Source organism: Triplophysa dalaica, chromosome 12 (assembly GCF_015846415.1).
Source record: "Triplophysa dalaica isolate WHDGS20190420 chromosome 12, ASM1584641v1, whole genome shotgun sequence".
In the NCBI taxonomy this organism is placed as follows: Eukaryota; Metazoa; Chordata; class Actinopteri; order Cypriniformes; family Nemacheilidae; genus Triplophysa; species Triplophysa dalaica.
The window spans coordinates 15,241,352-15,263,347 of NC_079553.1; the positions used below are offsets into that span (position 1 = coordinate 15,241,352).

At 37.8% G+C, this 21,996-nt stretch overlaps 1 protein-coding gene across 1 annotated transcript in view; it reads left to right on the plus strand.

The window, feature by feature from the left end:
• Nucleotides 1-12,313: 12,313 nt before the first annotated feature.
• adamtsl4 (ADAMTS-like 4) overlaps nt 12,314-21,996 on the plus strand; it is a 48,893-nt gene continuing 39,210 nt past the window's right edge. Inside the window, 5 exon segments of the mRNA XM_056762393.1 lie at nt 12,314-12,547; nt 14,888-14,957; nt 18,847-18,980; nt 18,982-19,341; nt 20,248-20,938. Of these exon segments, the coding sequence (XP_056618371.1) occupies nt 12,525-12,547; nt 14,888-14,957; nt 18,847-18,980; nt 18,982-19,341; nt 20,248-20,938 (1,278 nt within the window). The 5' untranslated portion in view covers nt 12,314-12,524.

Sequence of the window (21,996 nt, forward strand, 5' to 3'; positions counted from 1 at the left end):
TTTAGTCTTTGTCAGCCCTTTGAGACTACCTAACCCTAAACATTAAAGAAAACTGTGCTAAGCCACTTTTGGTGACTTAGTAGATAGAATAGGGTGTAAGGTTGACCAGACTTTATGGCAGAAATAAAAAGTTATATTTACTATTTTTAGTAACATGTGCTGTGACACATGTTTGGGGAACCCATCCCTCAACTTCACCACTAGGACTGTTTTCTTTGACTTGCGCTCCATAATATACATTCATGTTGATCTTGGGAAAAGAAATAGAATTAGGGAATGCTTGAACTGTACATGTCCGTTAACTAAGCATCTCGCTTTCCCAGAGCTTTCCATCCAATGAATGCCTGTTTCTTACTTTCGCCATGGTCATGTTTGTTGGATGATTACAGCTTTGGCTGGAATTGTGATGCTCTACCGGCGCTGACCTCTCAATGCCCAACAGCCCCTAACAGTGCAGCTCAGTTCAGGTTCTGGCCACTGTCCACTGTAAACCATTCATGCAGTCCTGCTCCCATCAGATGACCTCGATTCAAACCCGTTTCATTTATACGCAGTTGATGCTGGCACCGGAGGGCTTTCGTCACAGAGACTTCCAGACAAATATTAACTCTGCATGAACAGGTACAAACACTGACCGCCAGACTCTGCGAAAACACTGTTTTTATTTCTTGTCAATCAAAAGACCTCCGAGCGCTGCGTTTTTCAGAAGTTAAAAGACGTCCAACTTTTAAAAATGTGTATGGAACCCCTCTGTTACACCCTGCTGCTGGTTTTAAATATACAGTAAGCTTGTGTCCTGTGTGACCGGACATAAGCTATACCAGAATAGAAATAGCTCACAATAACTTGTGCAGTACACAATTTGGAGTCTAAGACATTTTGTATAGTTGTCCGATGACTGAGTGCATGACTTTATTCCCTTTTTAGTTCACTATTTTACACCAGCAGTGTAATGTTATTTATATGGTGTTCGCAAATAGATGCTTTGTTAGCTAACTGTAATCCAATGTACAGACTGTTGTGGAGCATAACTCCACACAAATGTGTCTTTGCTTTTACTACACAAGATTTGTTTGGATTGTGTGTTAACAATGTACTGACATTTGGTACTGAGTGTTAGAAGTTTTGAATGCAATATGCTCATAAACAACAATAAACACTTTTGGAAGTAAGTTTATCTTCAGTACCTGAATGTGTAATGCATTAAATCCCAAACCATCATGAAATACAGAGATTTACTGTATCACAAACAAGCGTGTTTATACTGTCTTTAATTTCTCTTAAGGGCTGGAATAGATCCAAAAGCTGCCAGCATGTTCCTGATTATAGCACGAACAAATATTTCCAACAATCCTGAGCTAAAAATGTGTCTGTTTATGACAGTGAAAATGCGTGATTATGTTTGGGTAAGAGAAAGAAACAGGACAGAAACTTTCAAAGTTCTACATCCGAAAATAAAGTATAAACTGGGTTGGCTGCTCACAAACTTCCAAAACAATGTATAGTGTTAACAATCAATTGACTTCTCACTGTTTAAATGTTTTTACAAACCTCCAGGAGTTGGTCGGAGAATCAACTTCCCTTGCCTACATGTTTATAAATGCTTTATCAAAATCCCACAGCATTAGAAATTGATTTGACATCCTAATTTCATGTATTTAGATTACAGTTTAAATGAAACAGCAAATAGTATGTATGTTTTTGGACATTTTTTATTTGAAAATGGAATTTAAGGAAAATCATATACAAAAAATGCATTTCATTGTGTAGTATAAAATACTCATGTTAAAGGGGTCATATGCTTCGAACACGTGTTTGTACATGTCTATGGTATGTTATAAGTCGCCCATCTATGTATCAGACATGTAAAATTACAAAAATGAAAGTGTCGGAACAAAATATGCATTCTATCTAAAAGCAAATGCTCACCCAGACCTGCCTGAAGGCCTGAAAGAAAACCACACCCCCACAAATCTACATCAGTTCGTGGTATGATTTGACTAAGACCGCCCAAATGTATACGCAAGTAAGGTGGGCGTACCTGTCAGTGCAATTGCTTTGGAAACTGACGTTCCAAATATGGTAAGAGGCGTTACATTTCAGTCACAAACTTGCAGTATTCTACCAATCACTACACACTGGTTAGCTGGCCAATCATAGCACACAATGCTTTTCAGAGCGATAATCTTTGTAAAAAATCTACACATTTAAGAAAGTTGGGGAAAAGAGGAGATTCAAACATGCACAGTAATGGGAAAAAATAGTGTTTTTTTTACCTCATATAGTGTATACACATTGTATTACATCTAAAGCAACAGGTTCCGACTGCTTGCAAATGCTGGATTCATTTCAGAGCTGTGTTGGCATAAAATTACGGTGCGTTTCTATTGGCACGGAACGTTTCAATTCACTCCAATGAGACCTGAACCTAATGCTCACGTGGTGCATCATGGGGCCGAAAGTTGAGATCTTCTTAACTTTATGCAAATATCAAGCGACAAACGATGGACGGCAGCCAATCGCCTTAAACAGTGGGCTAACCAAGATCATGATGTAAGCTTGCGAAACTGGTGCTGAAGATGGCTGTTGTCTCTTCGCTTTCATTGGTGCTTTGTATCTGTTGTGCTCTGAACTGTGCCTCGCTTAATAGTTGTTTATTTGCTTTAATAAGTGCCACTAAAATGTGCATTTCATTTAATATTTTATAAATAACAACATAAAAGTGTGTGTTGTTAAATAGGCAAATTTTTGAATACAGTATTAATTAGGTGAGTTAATTAGAAGACAACTCAATCTAGAATAAAAGCTTTTGATATGCAGATAGTGTAGGCATAGTATATGGTTGTTAATAAAAAGATAAAAGTGATATTATTATTCGTTTTTTAATTAGCAAATACACACGCAGCAGAGTAATAATTAATCATCCCCAATATTTCATGAATATTCATATTTTATTTCTAAACAGACCGTTTTGATCGAAGACTAAATATCAATTTAGCCTGAACAAATTTAATATATGATTGCTTTGCACTTTTGTTTTATAACGGTGGTAGCATAGATGGCGCAAAAACCGCCATCATAAGAACAAGAGAAAAGGCAAACAAGGTGGAAACATGCTTTTAGGGGCGTGCTCTACCGTAGTGTCCTGACACGCCCCATAGTGAACGCGTTTCACCGTTGCAAGCGGCAAGCTCCGCTTTTGTGGAAATACACCGTTATTACCGTTAACGACAGCGGGGCTGGGAGCAGCCGAGAACGTCAAAAAGTTGTGCAGCGTCTACTTCAATAAAGGGCAGTTGCAAGGGGGGTGCGAGGCCCTGTGCGAACTTGCTGTGCGAGGCCATCTGGAGGAAAGAATTGTTTTTGCGTAAGTCTTATGATGATTTTCAAAAAAAAAAAAAACTTGCAAAAAATGTATTCCAACGATCGCAATTTTCACACGCATCTGATAGACAGATAATCCGCGATCTTTGTTGTTTATGCTGTGGATATCAAATTCATCAATTTAACATCAATACATTGAAGGGGGTTAACCTCTACTGTACACTTCCATTTGATGTATCCAGATGGGGGAGAGATAACCACGTACAGATAACCATGGGCTCTTATTTGATCAGTATTGCCTTCGCGTCTCTTCGTTCAGTCAGTTTAACAGCATTATTAAAAATAAAAACTTTATCATGGAATCATTCAGATGAACTGTAAAGTTACACTGAACTGGACAAATCAGACTGATTAACACAGTATCATTACCTCCTGGTTCAAATCAGCGGTCATTTTAATTTGACATTGAAGTGCGATTAAATTTCCTTAAAACTTTCTGAACAATTCAATATTTAGGCTATATTCATATATATATCATTCAGTGTTCAAACCTTTGAAAGTTATAAAATGACATTTGTTTTTACTTTAAAACCTTTTAAGACAACAAACTTTGTAACGCGGCAGTTCCTAATAAGTTTTAAGAAAAAATGCGTGGTTCAATTTAACAAAAAATGTCAAACCTTTTAATAAATGTTTTCAACGAACGCTTATTACTCACCCAGAAATGTCTCGCGGTCGACGGTAGCAACAGCAGGAGTGTTGATCGTAGCATCTTCATGGTGGCTATGGCTAACATTAGCTTTCACAAATTTATCGAATGAATCACTAATTTTTCTTTCTTTTCCTGTTTTCGCCCCTGACTCGTGTCGGCGAAATCTATCGCGCTCTCGTGCTGCAGCTAACATTTTTTATTCTTCCTTAAAATGAGCAGCTGCGTACATAGAAAAAGCACGCCATGAAGCGAGCACGCAGCACATACATTAGGATATATCGAAATTAAGAATACAATGTTTTAATTTTTTCATGTGTTATGAGATTATACACATCTGAAAATTGTATTTTGCTGGGTGAGAAACAAAAAAAGATTAACAATTTTTTTTTCCCTGTGCGGCAGCACACCTGGCACAGTCCTTATGACAGCTCTGCTTCCATACTATAGTAGGCGAAAATGAGTATGAGTCACGAGTAGTATGTCCGAAACCTAGTATGCAAAAAACAGTAGGCGAGAAATACCCGTATAGTCTAGTACTTCCATAGAGAATCTTGAGTGTGGATCGGATCCAGACTTTTCACGTTTACAATTTCAAAAGTAAATCATATAAATATAGCGTAAACTTTAAGGCAAACTTCCGTTTCTAATGTAAGTGCCAATAAATGAATTACTCGTGACTAAATTATGTTTTTGTAAAAGCTAGTAGTTGAAAGAGCGTACAGGTCACATGACCATAAAACATGGCGGACGCAGTAAGTCCGAAATGTATTCATACTACGGCTCTCACTAAATCATTGGTGTTTCGAGTCTGATGTCATCACCCAAAGGTGTTTTTTTTTCGTAAAATTTCATAGGTAGTTTACATGGTTAGAGTAAGGTGGGTTAGGGTGAAAGTTTCGTAAAACTTTTTTGGTCAAAACCAACAAGCCACGCCCACAGATCTGACACGGAACACAAAGGATCTACCGAGAGACTTCATACTACACCCACTCAAACTATATAGAACGTACGGTTTTAACAGCCGATAGGTAGGTAGGCCTACTTATTTCAATTCAATGTACTTTCACAGGCTGCGATTTGTAGAATTGTAAAATAAAAAACTAACATACAGGACACATCAGAGCATAAAAGGATAGTAAAATGTAGCCTACTTGGCCACAGTTACATAAATTCCATAAAAATATCAAACCTCCCAAAGTGGAAAAGGCTAACACATAACGCTAAATCTTTTCCCTGAACTGACCTCACTTATGGGCCGTTTTTGACATGCAACCAACACTGTGGTCTCAAGGTGAAATTTGTTATATGAAGTCAGTTCCTTTCAAGTTCAAACAGGTGTCATGTTCAAAAAAGATAAAACAGCCAAAACGTGTCAATTTTTTATTTATTTTGCATATATATTGTTAATATAAAAACTGAAAAGCATTTTCATGCTCTCTGTCTTGAAGATATGTCACCTGCTTTTCTCAATTATACAATCTAATGACATTGACATGGCATTTTTAAGTTGCATTCTTACCCCGTGAGAAACCCTTTTCTTGCAAGCAAGTCTTGAGTTGGTTGTATTATACGGTAAGATCACAATTAGATACAGTTACGCTGAATGCTTTAGTTAAAAGTGTGATGGCGCAGCATTGATTGTGACTGCATTTTCTGATATTGTCATACAAAGACTGTAACATAGGCTCAGATCAGATCAGACGCTGGCCTCCCCCTCATGTGAGCAGAGCTTTAGACTGGATAAGATTCACCAGAGAGCGTTGTGAGGTGATGAGGAGCAGCTGTAGGATTATGGGACTGGGATTAACTGTTGGCTCATTCTGAGGCCAAAAATGTTTGATATGTGATGCTGTCTTCATCTGTAAAATGACAGAGATATTCATCATTTAGCAGATGTATTTCGTCTAAGTAAATATACTTACTGTACTGTACGTTAAGTTCCTTACTCCTAGAGTCACAGTACTGTACATAGCAAATGTCTAGAATGCATGAAATCTCCAAATTACTACATTTGTCAAAATGTGCGATATGCATGATGTACACAGCAAAAAATAATGTTTTTCACAGTGTAATGCAATTCCCTTCTTATCCTTTTGTTGTGTTACGAATATAAAATATATCATGATGTCTTTTTTGACTTAAAATAAAACTGCTAAAGTTTAGGCGTTTGATTAAATATTTAAATGCTCTCCATATGCTGTGGATGCCTCTTCCTGGATTAAATGGATAGTTCACCCAAAAATTTAGATTCTGTCATCATTTACTCAACCTCAGAGTGTTCCGAACCTGCATAAATGTCTTCGTTCTGCTGAACACAATGAAAGATATTTGGGAGAATGTCAGGAACCAAACCGATCTCATCTCCCATTGACTCCCATAGTATTTATTTTCCCTACTATGGCAGGAAATGGGGGATGAGATCAGTTTGGTTATAGACATTCTTCCAAATGTCTTTCTTTGTGTTTGGCAAAACAACGAAATGTATACATGTTTTGAACAACCTGAGGGTGAGTTAATGATGACAGAGTTTTCATTTTTGGGTGAACTGTCCCTTTAAACATGCATTGTAATGAGTCTGTGTTACAATTGCATGCATCCATTTTAAATGTTTAAACTCATTGCATTATGTGCGTTCTTTTAATTCCTATTGATAAATATACAGTGAACTAAAAGCAAAGAGTGCATTAATGCATATGCCACTATTAAGTCCTAAACTGATAGTTTTTATCTTTTATTGGATGTGTGTTTGTTTTCATAAGCATGCATCAAACTTTTGTTGCACACAATACATGAGCATCACAGCCCCAATAAAACTGTGATAAAAACACAATCCACTTACAGAGTGAATGTCCTAGCATTAGAAACATAAATTGCTTCACATTAAAAGAAGAAAAAACTGCCAAACGACAAAAATCTCAATCAATCAATGATTGAGCGGTTTCTGAGTTATGAGCATCAAAACCAGAAGTCTATATTGTGATTTAAGTTGCTGTCAGCTTCCGTTTTACAACTTTCCCAGCAATATTTGGTGTAATGATGTTTGCTAAACATTTCCTATTGCAAACACAAACATTAAGATGGATGAGGACTCTGAGCATCCTGTTAAACCGTTTACAATGGCATGAGGCATTTGACCTGAAAGTGCAAAGCCATCTGTTATTGACTAACGTGATGTACTGTGACAAATGTTGTGTTTGTCTTTCAGCTGAGCTGACCTGGAGACACTGTTGTGCGCTGTCACACTGGACTGTGCTTCCTACAGATACAGTGCCTTGCAAAAGGCAATTTATTCACATTTTGTTATGTTGCTGCCTTAAAAATTACATTAATCTACACTCCATGCACAATAATGACAAAACAAAAAACAGATATGTGACAACTTTGTTAATTCAAAACCTGAAATAAGTTCATTGCATGAGTATTCATTCCCGTTTTCTGGGACACTTAAAATTTAACTCCGAAGCATTAGATTTACTTGTTGATGTTTCTATACTTCGATCGAAGTTAACCTGTGGCAAATTCAATTGAATAAGTACGATTTAGAGCGGTAAATACCGCTCAATAAAAGGTGCAACAGCTGAAAATGCATTTCAAAGTAAAAACCATCTAAGGAGAAGAATGGCAGAAAATGCCAAATGCAGATTTGTAAAGCTTGTCACATCATACCCCAAAAGTCTGTCTTTGTTAGAGATCGCAAATTGTTTTATTTCGTGCGTAGAATGTGTATAGCTTAATTCTTATTACCAGCTGTAGGACTGTGATGGAAGTGAAAGTAGTTAAGCGCGCAGCTCAGTCAAATGTTTACTACTTTTGATAACCAAACACCTTCTCCAGTGTCCACCTTCTACACCTTCTCTCCTCCTTTGGGCGGAGGTTATTAAAAGCACTCGGAATAGTGACATCATGTACCCGGGAAGTATAGTGGAGTCCAATTCCAGACGTTCTTTGTAGTCCTTGAAAAGCAAATTTTGATATAGACAATATCTCGCTTGGCATTGAACTTTGAGCTTTATCATTTTGCAGGTATTGTTTATGCTCTAACAGCAACATTACACACTAACTAAAGGTTGAAAAATGGGATCGTGGGGAATGGGATCTTTAACCAACTAAGGGAGTTAAGGGTATGAATACTTATGCAATATACTTATTCAAGTTTTTATTTTGAATAAATTTGCAAAGTTCTATATTACAAATCTGTTTTTTGTTTTGACATTATTGTGCATGAAGTGTAGATTTATGTAAAAAAAATTAAAGTGGTTTAAGATAAGGCAGCAACATGACAAAATGTGAATGAAATGAAGGGGGATGAATACTTTTGCAGGGCACTGTATACAGTATGTGAGATTGAGAGATTACGAACAAATTTTGAAAAGAAGATTATGTCATCATGTATTCTTTCCATGTCATTCAACGCCTGTTTATGGAACTCGTTCTCATGTAAACCCCAAAATAATATATTAAGAGAAATTTCTCACTTGTTTTGTGTCCATATAATGGAAGTCAATGGAGAACAATGTTGTTTGGTAACCAATGTTCTACAAAATATCTTCTTTTTTGTTAAGATTTCCTGCTGCTCAGTGGTTAGAGCATGGTGCTAGCAACACTAAGATCATGGGTTTGATCCCAGGGATTCCACATACTTGGAAACAATTGTATAATATAATGCGATTTAAATCGCTTTGGATAGTAGCGTCTAACAAATGCATGTAAATGAAATGTAATACAGAAGAAAGATGATATACAGGTTTGCAATTTTTACAGATGATACAGGTTGTACTTCAATTTATTGTTTTGTCTAATTTACAGCCAAAGAAAAAAATATAATTATTTTTCTGAATTTAATATTTACTGCATAGCCTATATGTGTAAAAGATTTGCTTTTTGTTTCATTCTGTAAACTACTAACAAGATTTTTCCCAAATTACAAATATTGTTCTATTTGAATTTATTTACAGAAAAAGGAAAACTGAAGAAACAGGTCAAAATGATGTTTCATTTTGTGGAAATTCAACAGATACTGGACTAGAATGACCACAATTTATCTAGAAATGCATATTAATTGAAAATTTGGAATGGTGTCTTAATTTTTTCTGTGGCTGTGTAAAGAAATAAGCATAACTGGTTTGGGTTAAAAACTGTTAAACTAAACTTTTAAAATCCATCACACTATCAAGAATTCTCTTTGTATTTCAGCTGCCTTGGACCACATGTACTGCAGTCAGACTGTTCTGTCTGTTTTTGTTGTGATTGTGTATCCATGTGCTGCTGAATAGCATGGGTGAACCTCTTTTTGTGCTCATAATTGGAATAACATCATTGGATGGCTTTGTCAGCCAATTAGCATCCATTCCGAGTCACCCTTTCTTCCTGGCCCCAATGAACCTTGAAGCCTGCGGGTGTCCCCTCAGTGGCCCCTTTTGCTTCTTGCCATAAAGATGGAAATTGTTAGACTTGCAGTTTCCTTCTTTCTTTCCGTCCTTCTCACACAGACATAAGAGTACACAGTCTCTTCTTTGATCTTGAAGGCTATAATATTGCTGGAATGAGGCAAATATTGACTGCATCTCACCCTAAGAAATCGTTCTAGTCTCAGTCTTTCTCTTTTCACCATCTTCCACTCTTTTTTCTGTTTGCTAATCTTTTCATATATTATTGCAAAGTTTTATATTCTATATTCAGTTTTTCTTGTGTTTTTACTTACTTCTCTATATTTCTTTCGCTCCCTTGAAGCGATTGTTTACCTCCAAATGAGAATCTTTTTATAATTTACTTGTACTCTTTAAACCTGTATGACAAAAAATGTATTTTGAAGATTTCTGGTAACCAAACATGACTGGGCCCCTTTGACTTCCATCGTACAGTATGTAGATGTTACTCAAAATATCTGTGTTCCACAAAGTAAAGGGGCATATACAGGTTTTGAACAACTTGTATTATCGTTATTTCTAAAGCTTGAGATAATATAAGGGAGAAAAAATCTGCAGTTTTTGTTCTTTGATTTGAGATATTTGAAACTGTGCCTTAGAGAAGCTATGTGTGCTTTCACATTTTTGTATTTACATTAATGCATTTTGCAGATGCTTCAACTGGAACGTATGTGTACATAATAAATTGTATAAAACTTCCCACCACAATACACATCAGGTTTTTAAAGAAAAAAAAATTGTACAGATTTTCCACATAAAATGCAGAGAATAATTTTACTGTCAAAAAAACGTAAAGATGACTGCAAGCCATAAAAAACCGTTATTTTACAGTTTTTTTTTTTTTTTTTTTTACAATTTATTTATGAAATACGATCAAGAACTATAAAATTACAGAAAAAAGACAGCAAATTTTTAAGAAAAACAGGGAAAACTATTTATTATATATACTGTAATTTTACGGGAAAATAATATTACTTTACGTTATATTTCTGTCAATCCTGCTGACAGAAAATGTCAGTTATTTTACAGATTTATGTTAATAATAAGTGTTGTTAAAACAAGAAAATGAGAATGAACATATCAAAAGACTCATCCTTCATTTAAAAAAAACTGTGTGGAATAGTTTTCATCCTAGCTGTGAAGTGTGATGTGTTACTTGTAGATGTTCTGCATTTTGTTGGAACATCCGGAGGGTTAATGCTAGCAGTTAAACTGTGAAGAAGACCTCTGGAGGATAGGGTAGGTAAATTAGGGGCTGTTTTGTGGGTCACTCAGGGGTCTCGCTATGTGGTTGCTGAGTAAGATTAAGACGCTGACAAACACACACTAATACACACTCACAGTCTTAAGCACAAACACATGTAAACTGATAATGCAGGTTGCAGCATGACAGACCACATCATTTCAATCAATAAATCTTTGTCCAAGGGTCTTACACTACCCCTCGCTAAAAGTGCATTGGCAACCCTTATAACTTCTCTGTTTATCCCTTATGCTTAAAAAAAGAACTCTGGTATTTTTAGAGGTTTAGTGTGCTTGGCAGAGAAAGAATTGTATACAGATTAAATAAGGATAGTAAAAAGCCAAATGAAAGCCTCTGTAAACAATATCATCAGCAGTCAATTATATAAACAGCCAATCAGCGAACAGAACAGCAAACACCCACTCATCTGCAATTGGCTGAATGTCATATCACTATTTGTATTGATTTGTGTTCCAGAGCCTGACTGAAAAGATGTAAAATGATTCATAATATGCACAATAACTTCTTTCTTGATCTTCTCATTGTTCCTATCGCGAATATTTTGTTTGTGCTATTTTTGCTATACCTGCTGATGTCATTATATCAGGAGGATATGATTTAATCATAAAAAGGTATAAAGCAGGAGTTTATGACCAACAGCATCTCAACATCCAAGAAATGTCACAGCACACCCACACAAGAGCACCTTTGATGTCCTTATCCAGTTCGAGCTATGAAGCATAACGGTCACCCAACATTTATCAAATTTCTCTGCTATCTTGCCTGTTAAATGCACAAGTTATCAAGTTCTGCCACCCCGGTATGATTACTATTCATGTTTTATATAAACTGTCGACCCCTCCCTCAACAGTAAACAAAAACACTTGTTTTCACGGCAACATGTTACGCTTCTGGTTTTTCAGTGTAATTTCATGATTTCTATCTCATTTAGAAAGACCTCAGAGCAACTGAGACCACATGAAACATGTCAACATCTCTTGCTCATTACAATCACTTTGATTTATATCGGTTCGTTTTAAATCTGATTATAAAATGTAATCTTGGGTTTGCTGAGAAAGTTATTTATCGACACTGGTTGAAAAAGGGGAAGACCAGGGCTTGTTGTCACACTTTTTAAACCCAAATTCTGTCACTGGGTAATAATATGGGTCGACAAAAAAGTGCGTTCTTGTGTAGCCTATGTAGATATTATGGAATCCATCCATACCTCCTTTTCATTGGTGCCAAATTAAACACAATAATATTTAAATAATCAACACTATCAATGATCTGTTATCTGTGTGAAACTGCCCTCATCTGCTGAGCAATTAGGTATCAGACACATACGTCTCAAAAACATGTACATGATACAGGTGTGCTCTATGAGTGAAGTAAAGAAATGTGGGATAGAACAGAAGTGAAGCCATAAGAGATGAGTGGGAGAGGGGGGAAAGAGAGACGCGGGTGTCCGTGTGGCCCCTTCTGGCCCCCGAGCTGTCCAGCGAGCGACACACCAGCTTTACACAGGGACAAAAAGTTGTCGGGTGAACGTGAAGAAAAAACCTACACCCCTCCCTCCACTCTTACCAGAACTCGAGGGGAGTGTGTTTTTGTGAGAGAGAGCGTGTGAGAGGACTGGGAGCGCGCTTGAAGGAAACGGGGAAAATTTCGCTGAGTAACTCCGCAAACTTTGCGACTGTTCGTTAAGTAAAGAGAAAACTTTCAGTCTCGCGTTTCTATCTTCATTATCTACACGTAAAGCGGAGCTTTATCCAAGGCAAACGGTTGTGTGTAAGGAGTTTATGCGCAAGAGGACAGAATGACCACTGGATCTTTGTGCAGGTATATTCACCATCCACAACCACATGCGTTCAACATCACACACGAATGACATTTAACATGCCCGAAGTTCAGTCGGGATATATAAGAGTTTTAAGAGTTAAAGAGTTTAAAACGCATTTGTGGCTTTTGCGCATCACTGTATATTATGACAAGAGAGCGCAAAACCGCATCTATTAAGGTTCATATCCTGCGTTTAGCCACAGCCTGTGGGCACAAGATTTTTGAGCTCGGGTGGGACATTCTGCCTCGGGTTCCAACGACTTTATCACAAGATCAAAAAAATCTTGGCAAGATAAGAAATGAATACTTTGGTATACATTCAAACAAGTACAAAAGAAAAACAGATATAGCCTACATTACAGCCTGTTACGTGTGTATATAGGGGAATATCATCCATATAGCACGTGTCAGTCAATAAATAATAGTAAAGGAATGCGGATGAGATTTCTGTCATAAATCCTGTCTTCATGCAAACCAAATGTTCTTGCTTCATTTCTGAAACACGGTGGAATCTTGTTTGTTTTTCAACATTCAGTTTATCCAGTAGGATTGTATGGGATTCTTTGAGGATTTGTATTTGAACCCTTTAGGATTGGATTGAATTATGTCTCATTAACATTCCTTCAGGATTTTTGACAAGGGAATCGTGCACATAAATACTTTAAAGATTTCATTACACACTGCAGAGCCAACAGTGGCATGGTGAGCCGTTATTTGTTTAGCAGGGACACAGATTTTTGTGATGTCTTTATCCAGTAGAGTGTAGCGGACGGATGAAGCAGGGGGTCATTACTGCGGCTTGACTGACCACGGGGCCCCGTCTTTCTGGGCTCTAAAGCTTCAGCTTGATGGTGTGCTGAGGTTTCAGTGGTGCACCACTCTGACCTACGTCTATGATTACTGGTCTGTGGCTGCACTCAAACTGCTGTGCATCATTCAGAAATACTAATAATACATTTATAGAAACTTATCAGACAGATAAACATTATTGAAACAAACAACCACCATGTTCCATTCTGATTGACACTCTTCTGTACTAGATGGGGTTCTAGCCACCCCTTTACAGTCGAGTAAAAGTTATTTAAAACAGTCATTACAATTAATTGTTTCCTGCTCTGACCCAATAAAAGCAAAACTGACAGCTGAAGAGATGATGTTTTCTCAGTTTTTCAACAAAGTATACAGTTTCCAGACAAAAAGAACCCGTGTTTGGGTAAACCTATTGTACATTCCTAAACTCTCTGTTTTTGTGTTATAAAATCTTCATGTTTAGTATTTTATGAGAGGTATAAAGTTAAACATTGATTCAGCAAGCACAACACGCGACAAGCATGCTGGCTGTTTTAAAGGAATAGTTCACACAAAAATGTTTTTTTTTGCCGTAACTTTCTCAACCTCATTCCATCCTATAGGAGTACATGCTGAACACAATAGGAGTAATTTTTCAAGCACCAAAAAGCGCATATATCCATCATAACAGTAATACACACTAATTTAGGGGATTAACAAATTTTATGAAGTGAAATGATACATTTGTGAGTAAAGACTTCACAATTGGATAGATCATTGTACTCACAAAAAATAACTGGATAAAGGGTTTACAAATCTTAGCATTTAAATCTCACTGGTTAGCAAGAACCATGAAAAATAAGATGTAGCAGCATTGCCAAAAACTACAAATTACTCTGTGCAATCTTAAACCTTACTACTGCGGATTACATGCTAACCCAGACTGTATAAATAATGTAAATCATAGATAACCCGTGATTACATTATCTTTGTTAAAATGACTCTGGGTAAACCATTTGAAATGTGAAAGGACCATTTGTGTTGTACATGGTCTCCTTAACCCCAGACAGAAGTCAAATAACATTTCATGGAGGACCTTTGAAATGATTTGTTTGAAATGACTAGGAATCTTGTTCTTATTAAACTAAGAAAACCAAAATGACGCAATGTTCTGTATTTTTAGAGCTATTAGAAAACCCCAAACATAACATTAGTATGGGTAAGAAGTCTTCCGTTATGAAATGTGGTTGATATGAGAATGATCTGAAGATAAGTCGGACAGAGGAGGATCTGTTTACAGCGAGGAGTAGAGCAGGGCGGGAATGATCGGACAGGAGGAATTCCAGGAAAGCCGCTGGGAATTACTGGCGCTTGACAGTTTGTGAACACAGTTTTCTGATGAATCTAATCAGACAGTTGATGACCACACTGATCATATCATGTTATATTATAGTCTCACATTATACCAATAATGTAAAAATAGTCCAATATTACAGTGTTTCAAAATATTTGTTCATCTTTCTGTATGTATGTTTCTTCTCTTCCTCACAGATTGTGTGCAGTTTTCTGTTGTGTGTTGACTGTGCTGCCAGCAACCACAGCTGATACAGCAGAGAAGCAGGTGAGGGATATTAATGATGATGGCAAAATTAATTTGGCAAGGTCATCCAAAGAACATTGTACTGAAACATTTTACAAAAAATGAAAAAGTATAACTTTTGTTTGTTTAGTTAGGTTCTCTTTGCCTACTTTTATGATCTGATGGCATTTTCAGTCATATATAGAAATATTTCACAGAGTTCATGAACCTTCAAGCACAACTGTAAGTTTGTGGAAGGATAAAGTACACATGATATGTAAGTTTTCTCACTGGAGTCAGATGAAGGGCAGATCAACTCTGTTGGACTCTACGGTCAGTGCTGTATCTGACCATTAAAGGGGTCATATGACACGGCTAAAAGGAATATCATAGTTTGTTTTAGATGTAATACAATGTGTATACACGATTTAAAGGTCCAGTTAGTGAAATCTAGCTGCAAGGTTGCGAATTGCAACCAACCGCTCACTCCACCCCTCCCTTTCAAACACTACGACTGCTGACAGAACATGGCGAATTACATGCAAGGGGACCCCCGGTGTATGTAGATAGTAATAGCTCATTCTAAGGTAATAAAAACATAACACTTCACTGTGTAAGCTCTTTATACTCCTCTATATATTCCTGAAAGTATAGCTGTGTATATTAAATTGCATTTCTTTCATCCCAAAAATTACACACTAGACCTTTAAGGTTCAAAAGTCTGTATTTTCCACATACCGTACATATTTGTATCTCTTCTTTTCCCTCCTCTCTGAAACGCGCACATTAGGTTCCAAATCAATTGTAGTGACAGGTACTCACACCCAACTTGCGTAAACATTTGGGCGGTCTTAGTTAAATCATAACACCAACTGACGTAGATTTGTGGGGGTGCGGTTACACGAGGCGTTTCAGGCAGGTCTGGGTGAGCATTCGCTGTTAGATAGAATGCATCTTTTTTTTCCGACACTTTCATTTTTGCAATCTTGCATGTCTAATACATGCATGGGCAACTTATAACACACCAAAGACACCGAAAATCACATATTTGCGCCATATGACCCGTTTAAATCCTCTATAGCAGGAGATGATCTTTCCACTGTTTTGACATTTGGTCAGCTCTGCTCTCATGTAAGGTGCTTCTTGGGAATATTTGGGTTGTCTTTAGTGGGGCGTTGGTGTAAAAAGTTACATTTGCAGTTTTTGCACATGGTCTGTATACTTTCCTAGTGATGGAAACACAAACACACACACACATGCGTAGACTGAGCATGTGGACCACTGCAGTGGCAGGTTCATGCTGAGAGTGTTTTGTGCATGTAGTTTGTACAGCAAACTGTTCTGCTCTGTTACTGTTAGAAAAACAAAACATGCTGGAAATACTCTGAAAGAAATGCCATTGAAAACTAGAATCGAGTTTGTTGTTTTATACGCCACATTTTGAGCATCGCTGCATGCTGGATGTTGTAACGGGCAGAGAATCACACGCATACAGAGATAACACTGGCTGCTGCACTCTACTTCAGCTCCAATAGCATATCTGTCTGTATGTCTGTCTATATCTGTCCATTGAAGGTGCTTTACACACACACACACACACACACACACATACATTCAGTGCAGGCGCAGAATTGGCATGATGTGACCTTGATGGCAATTTGGCCAGGATTAGAGCTGAATTACAGGCCCCGTTCTGTTTTTTCTTACTCTTTTTTTGGGGGTGAACTGAAAGGATCCTTTTGTTCGTCTGTCCCGTCCCTCCTACCTCTGCATACCCTACAGACGCTTACATTCTTTGGTCCTGTGATTGATCAAATGAAGTTATATAAGTCACTGGAATTAGATCAAATCTGTGTCCAGCACTCTGAAGAATGTCATTGCATCTGGCTGAACCCGGAGCTCGCCTTTTTTAAAGAATCCAGCACACGCCGCTTCTTACATTATGAGTCATAAAGTCCTTTATGGCCGAGCGCTATAGAACAGGACATACCGTATGTTTCGACTTGCATGTTGCTGGGCGTGGTATGGAGAATGGTTTCATCTTTTACATGACAATTACACTTATTTAAGAATTTGACCTGAAATGTGGTACATAATTTCATTGTAAGCCATCTGCTGTTTTTTTTTTAAAGTCAGGTTATGAGATTTCATCTGAAGCACCTGGACTGGTTTGGTTTGATTATGGTTTTGTCACCAGTTCCAGTGATATTATTTTTTTACACAGCTGGGAATCAAGTCAGAATCATATGTTTGCATGTGTAATGGATAATGTGCAGCTGATCATTATCATGAAATAAACCAAGACACGGTGGTCAGTCTTATATCACCTGAAAGGGTTTATTTTAGCAACTGGCTGACTATTTTAATTAGTTTAATTTCTTTGTGACGCAAGATAAAATAGACTTTGGAGTGATTTGAGAGAAACTATTACAGCTATGTTTATGAAAAAATTAGAGGCCCTGAACAATTGGGAATTAGTGGCCATTATACAAATATAACTCAGCAGTAAAGTGTTCCTGATAACTGTGTAATGCAGTAAGTGTTTGTTTATGTTAAACCTTTTTACTGAACGTCAGTAATAGTCTACAACGCAGTAAAGAAATTTCCACTTTTGTTGGCCTCCATTGCCATCCTCGGTCTTACCTCAATAATTTTTTTATTTTTCAAAACTTAATTTCATTTTTGTGACTTCTTTACTTTCAGTCTGTTATTTCATTCTGATTATTTGTTATTTTTAACTGATTTTAACTGATATGTACAGTATATGTACATATATTTTTTACATTTTCGTTTTGGTTGTTAAGTCTACGGAGTATACAAGATTTACATGTAATTACAGGTTGTATATCAATGTGTTTGACAAAGGCTCTCCTGTCTGCCAAGTGGTCGATATCATTAGGACAACATTATGTTGACCTTGGGACAACATTTAAATCAACCAATCAGATTTCAGAAATAAATTTACAGTTTATATAAAATTTTATCTTCCAACCAGGATTAGGTGCTTCTACACCATTGTTTTTCATTTACCATTTCCCTCTGATTTTAGGGGCAAGTTATGGTTAGGGTTTGGTGTTGATTTAGGTTTTATTTATAAAAATGTTGTGCTTAGGTCAACAAAATATGTTGTCTTGAGGACATCAACCACTTAGCAAAATCAGGTTGAGCATGAAAATCTTTAATCCAGTACGTCAACCAGACCGATTAATCATCAGAATTTGACTTTATTAAGATTAACCATATCAGATAATAATGTGTGCTTGGTCAATAAGAAGTGCTGACCCATATGTTTACCTACAGCCTTGTCAAAGTACATAAAGTCTTATTTGAGAAAACTCTTTGTGTTATAGACTATCCTTAAAGTTGCAATCTGTAATTTTTGTATATCACCATTTTTGTTTAAAACTTTAAGGTTCGGTTTCACAGACCAGATTTAAGGTTAGTCCCAAACTTGGATGAATGTTTGCGCTGTCTCAACTGAAAAATATAACTAGCATATATAAAATATGTCAGTGCCATTGTTTTGTATAAAGATGCATACAAGTAATGGTTCTTTCTAAAGCATTCTTATACAAGTGATTTAATATCCTAATCCAACTAGGAATAGTTCTGGATTAAGCTAAGCGTTGTCTGTGAAACCAGGCCAAAATTGCACATTAAAGTCAAAAATCGTCAAAATTACATTTTTCAACAAAATCACACCCGACCGCTCAAATTATAAATCATTATTATAAGCCTAACATTGTGAATCGGCAAAGAGACAACACTGGTGTTTTATGTATATAATAACAGTTTTTTGTTTATTTTTAACCCCCAAAAATTACAGATTTTAACTTCAATTTGGCACTCTTTAAAGAATCTATAAAGATGAACTATTGCACACATAAATTGTATTTATGCATCATAAATGTTCTAACCCTTCTTTTAACAGGTGACTGGACGGCGGTCTCGTCAGGCAGAGGAGGAGGGGCTTGAAGGAGTGTGGGGTCCATGGAGTGAGTGGGTGGAGTGTTCTCAGACTTGTGGTGTGGGTGTGTCCGAGAGGAGGAGACACTGCATGCCACCTCACCCCCCTTGTGTGGAACAGACCTGCTTACCCAGGTGTCATCTCAGCTGTCAGACCCTACTACAACTCTTTGTATCCTAATGAGCCCCCTCCATATGGGGCGGGGGTTGCTGAGCAGCCTCCATTTTTTTCTCCACCTAACCCAGCCAATCAGAATCCTACATTACCCCTCTACCGAAATGAAGCTGGTGGTGCCGGGCCAGCACAGTTTGACCCATCCAGTCAGGAGCCAGTTTCAGTTTACCGCTCGCCTTCATTTCCTGCCTCATCTTCATCATCTTCTTCTCTTCCGTATGGAAGAATTCCTGGACGGACATCTAGTCAAGGTGCGGGACGAAGTGTGGGCAGCGGCAGCAGGAGGTCAGTTTCCACCAATAGGGTCAAGCATCTGTAAGAAGATGAGCAGGATAAGTCACCACCAGGGGTGACCTTCCTGTTCAAGTATACATTGGACCCTCAAAAAGTAAATGTAGTTGGACGCTTAAGGGCTCAGCATACTATATTCGAAATCGAAAAACGACCATCTGTGACCTGATTTCTAACAAAATCTAGTCCAAACGACTATTCGTTTCACTAGTTCGCCGCAGCAAACCAAACAGAACTCTCTGGGAAATTTGGTGTTGGACTGTAAACACCCTCGAGCCACTATTGGTCAATGGCCATTACGTAACAGTTGAGTGTGTTATGTAGCGCCACCCGGTCTGTGGGAAATAACGTGTCATTTTATTTAGCTGAGGTGATGTCAGATAAGGTCTACATAAAAAAACGATAACATTTGAGCAGCGTGAATGCTTTTGAATATCGCGTTGCAGAGATGGTGCAGATGTACCCACACCTCTGTGATCACTCTCGCCACGTGCACAGAGGCTATTTGCATACGTCATGTAAACCTCGCCTCCAGAAACAATGGAGTGTTGGATTGTTCGAAAACACTATACCATCTCTCAACGTTTTCGAGCTTCGTTTAACTCCAAGATGCAGAACGAAGCGCAGTTAGCCCTGACTATGCTGAGCCCTTTAGGTCACATTTAAGAATGTTTTTGCACTATTTTTTAAAATATTCGGTATAAAGTCATTGCAGAAAGGTCTTTTATAAACCGTACAATTCTAGTACTGTTTCTATTATTTTCTTATTTTATTAAAGTTATTACTTTTTATACTAATTTTGTTTGAAATTTGAGGCTTAGATGTCCAAAAATGTCCCAAAATACTTTTTGGGACCACTGAAGCATTCCCAGGCAACTCATCTTTCTTTCTTTGCTCCAGGTCTAGTTCTTCTATTCGCCCCGGACAGTTTGGTTATGGCAGGGTCCCTTTCTCGCTCCCCCTGCACAGACAAAACCGTCACGTGCGCCACACGCGCCACCACAACGGCACCACCACAGATAGTCCTGATGTTCTAGACGTAGATCCCAACACACGGGAAGACAAAACAGAGGAAGATGCAGAAGCAAGCATTACAGACGTTACCAAGATTAACAAAGAAGAAAAAGAGAAGTGGAAAAGAGAAAAAGACAGGGAAGAAAGAGAGACACAAGCCGTTACTGTGACTACAGAGAGGGGTGATGATGCAGCAGAAAGACCAAGTGATGCAGAGACGCCCAGACGACTGGAAAGAATGAGGGGACGAGATAGAGTCGCCCATTTCCAATCTTTGACCCAGAGACAAAGCCATACGCATGTGGCCCGTGACAGACGCGTCGACAGCCGGGCTTCTCGCCAAGTCCCGCACTCCTACTCACACACTATCCATAGAGCACAAACTCCCAGAGAGCCTTCCTCGTACAGCCTGCCTCTACCCCACATCCAAACTCCCACAAACTCCAACCCTGAACCCTGGGTCCTGCAAAACGGTTCTCAGCCACCCAGAAACGAGGCCGAGAGGGGATTGGGACATCCAGCGCACAGTTACAAATGCTCTGGGAAGGACAGAGAATACCGCAGGTGCAGCTTACAGGTAAGACCATCAAAAATGACCCTACAAACAAAACAGGATACATGCTAACTCTTACAGTAGGTAATAGATTCAATAATTTTTAATTTAATTTAATTAATAATTTGATTTTCCCGAATAATGTAATACTACTCTGTTCATGCTTTTAAAAGCTAAGTGTCACAACCAGCCCTATACAACACGATTGAGTCAAATTATGGAGTAAGTTTTGGAGTGTGCAGATGGAGGAGTTTTTTGGAAAACTGCTGAAACTTGGATCCACGTGTTTCCACAAGTGGCATAGAAATGACACACTGTAACTTTAAAAGGCTCATATCGTAGAAAACAGGATTTTGGATGTAAACCTGAAAAACAGAAGGTTTATGTAGCATTTGAACTGTAACGTTGAGAATTCAAAGCTTCCTCCTCCCCCACAGACAATTTCTTGAAACTAAACAGCACAAACAAAGCATTCAGAACTAACTTAGTGGGCCTAATAAAAGGAAGTACATGAAAGAGTCATTATAAAAAATGGCCTGTTTACCGTGAAGGTCAGAAAGAGGGTGGAGACGTTTTTGTGCAAAAAATCCTGACCAAACTTGTAAGTGTACTCTTAGGTAACAAAATGCTAGGACATTGTAGAATGTGACCCATTAACTGCGGTTTTATAAATTGACTAATTGGGGTTTTTCTGGCTCAGGTTGATTTAATCTGGTTTCTACCAAATATTTTACCATTCACATCATAATGACCTGAACTGTTATGTTCAGACATTTTCTTCTTCCCCAGCATAACAGAGACAGCTGTGGGCTCATTCCACAAAAAAAATTGATTGTTGGTGATATCAAAACATTGGTGTTTGTTTGAGCATCCAAACCAACCAAGGACAAACTTCCAAAAGCACACAACCTATTTGCGGTCATCTTTAGTCATAGGCAGATTGTTGAGCCAATCACCTAAGCTGTAAATGTCGTTTGACTAATCACTCTGGAGGCACAGGAAATGATGTCATGACAGTGCTGATTGACTGATGACATTACAGGAATACACACAGTTTCAATGCCCGCTGTACTCTACCTGTA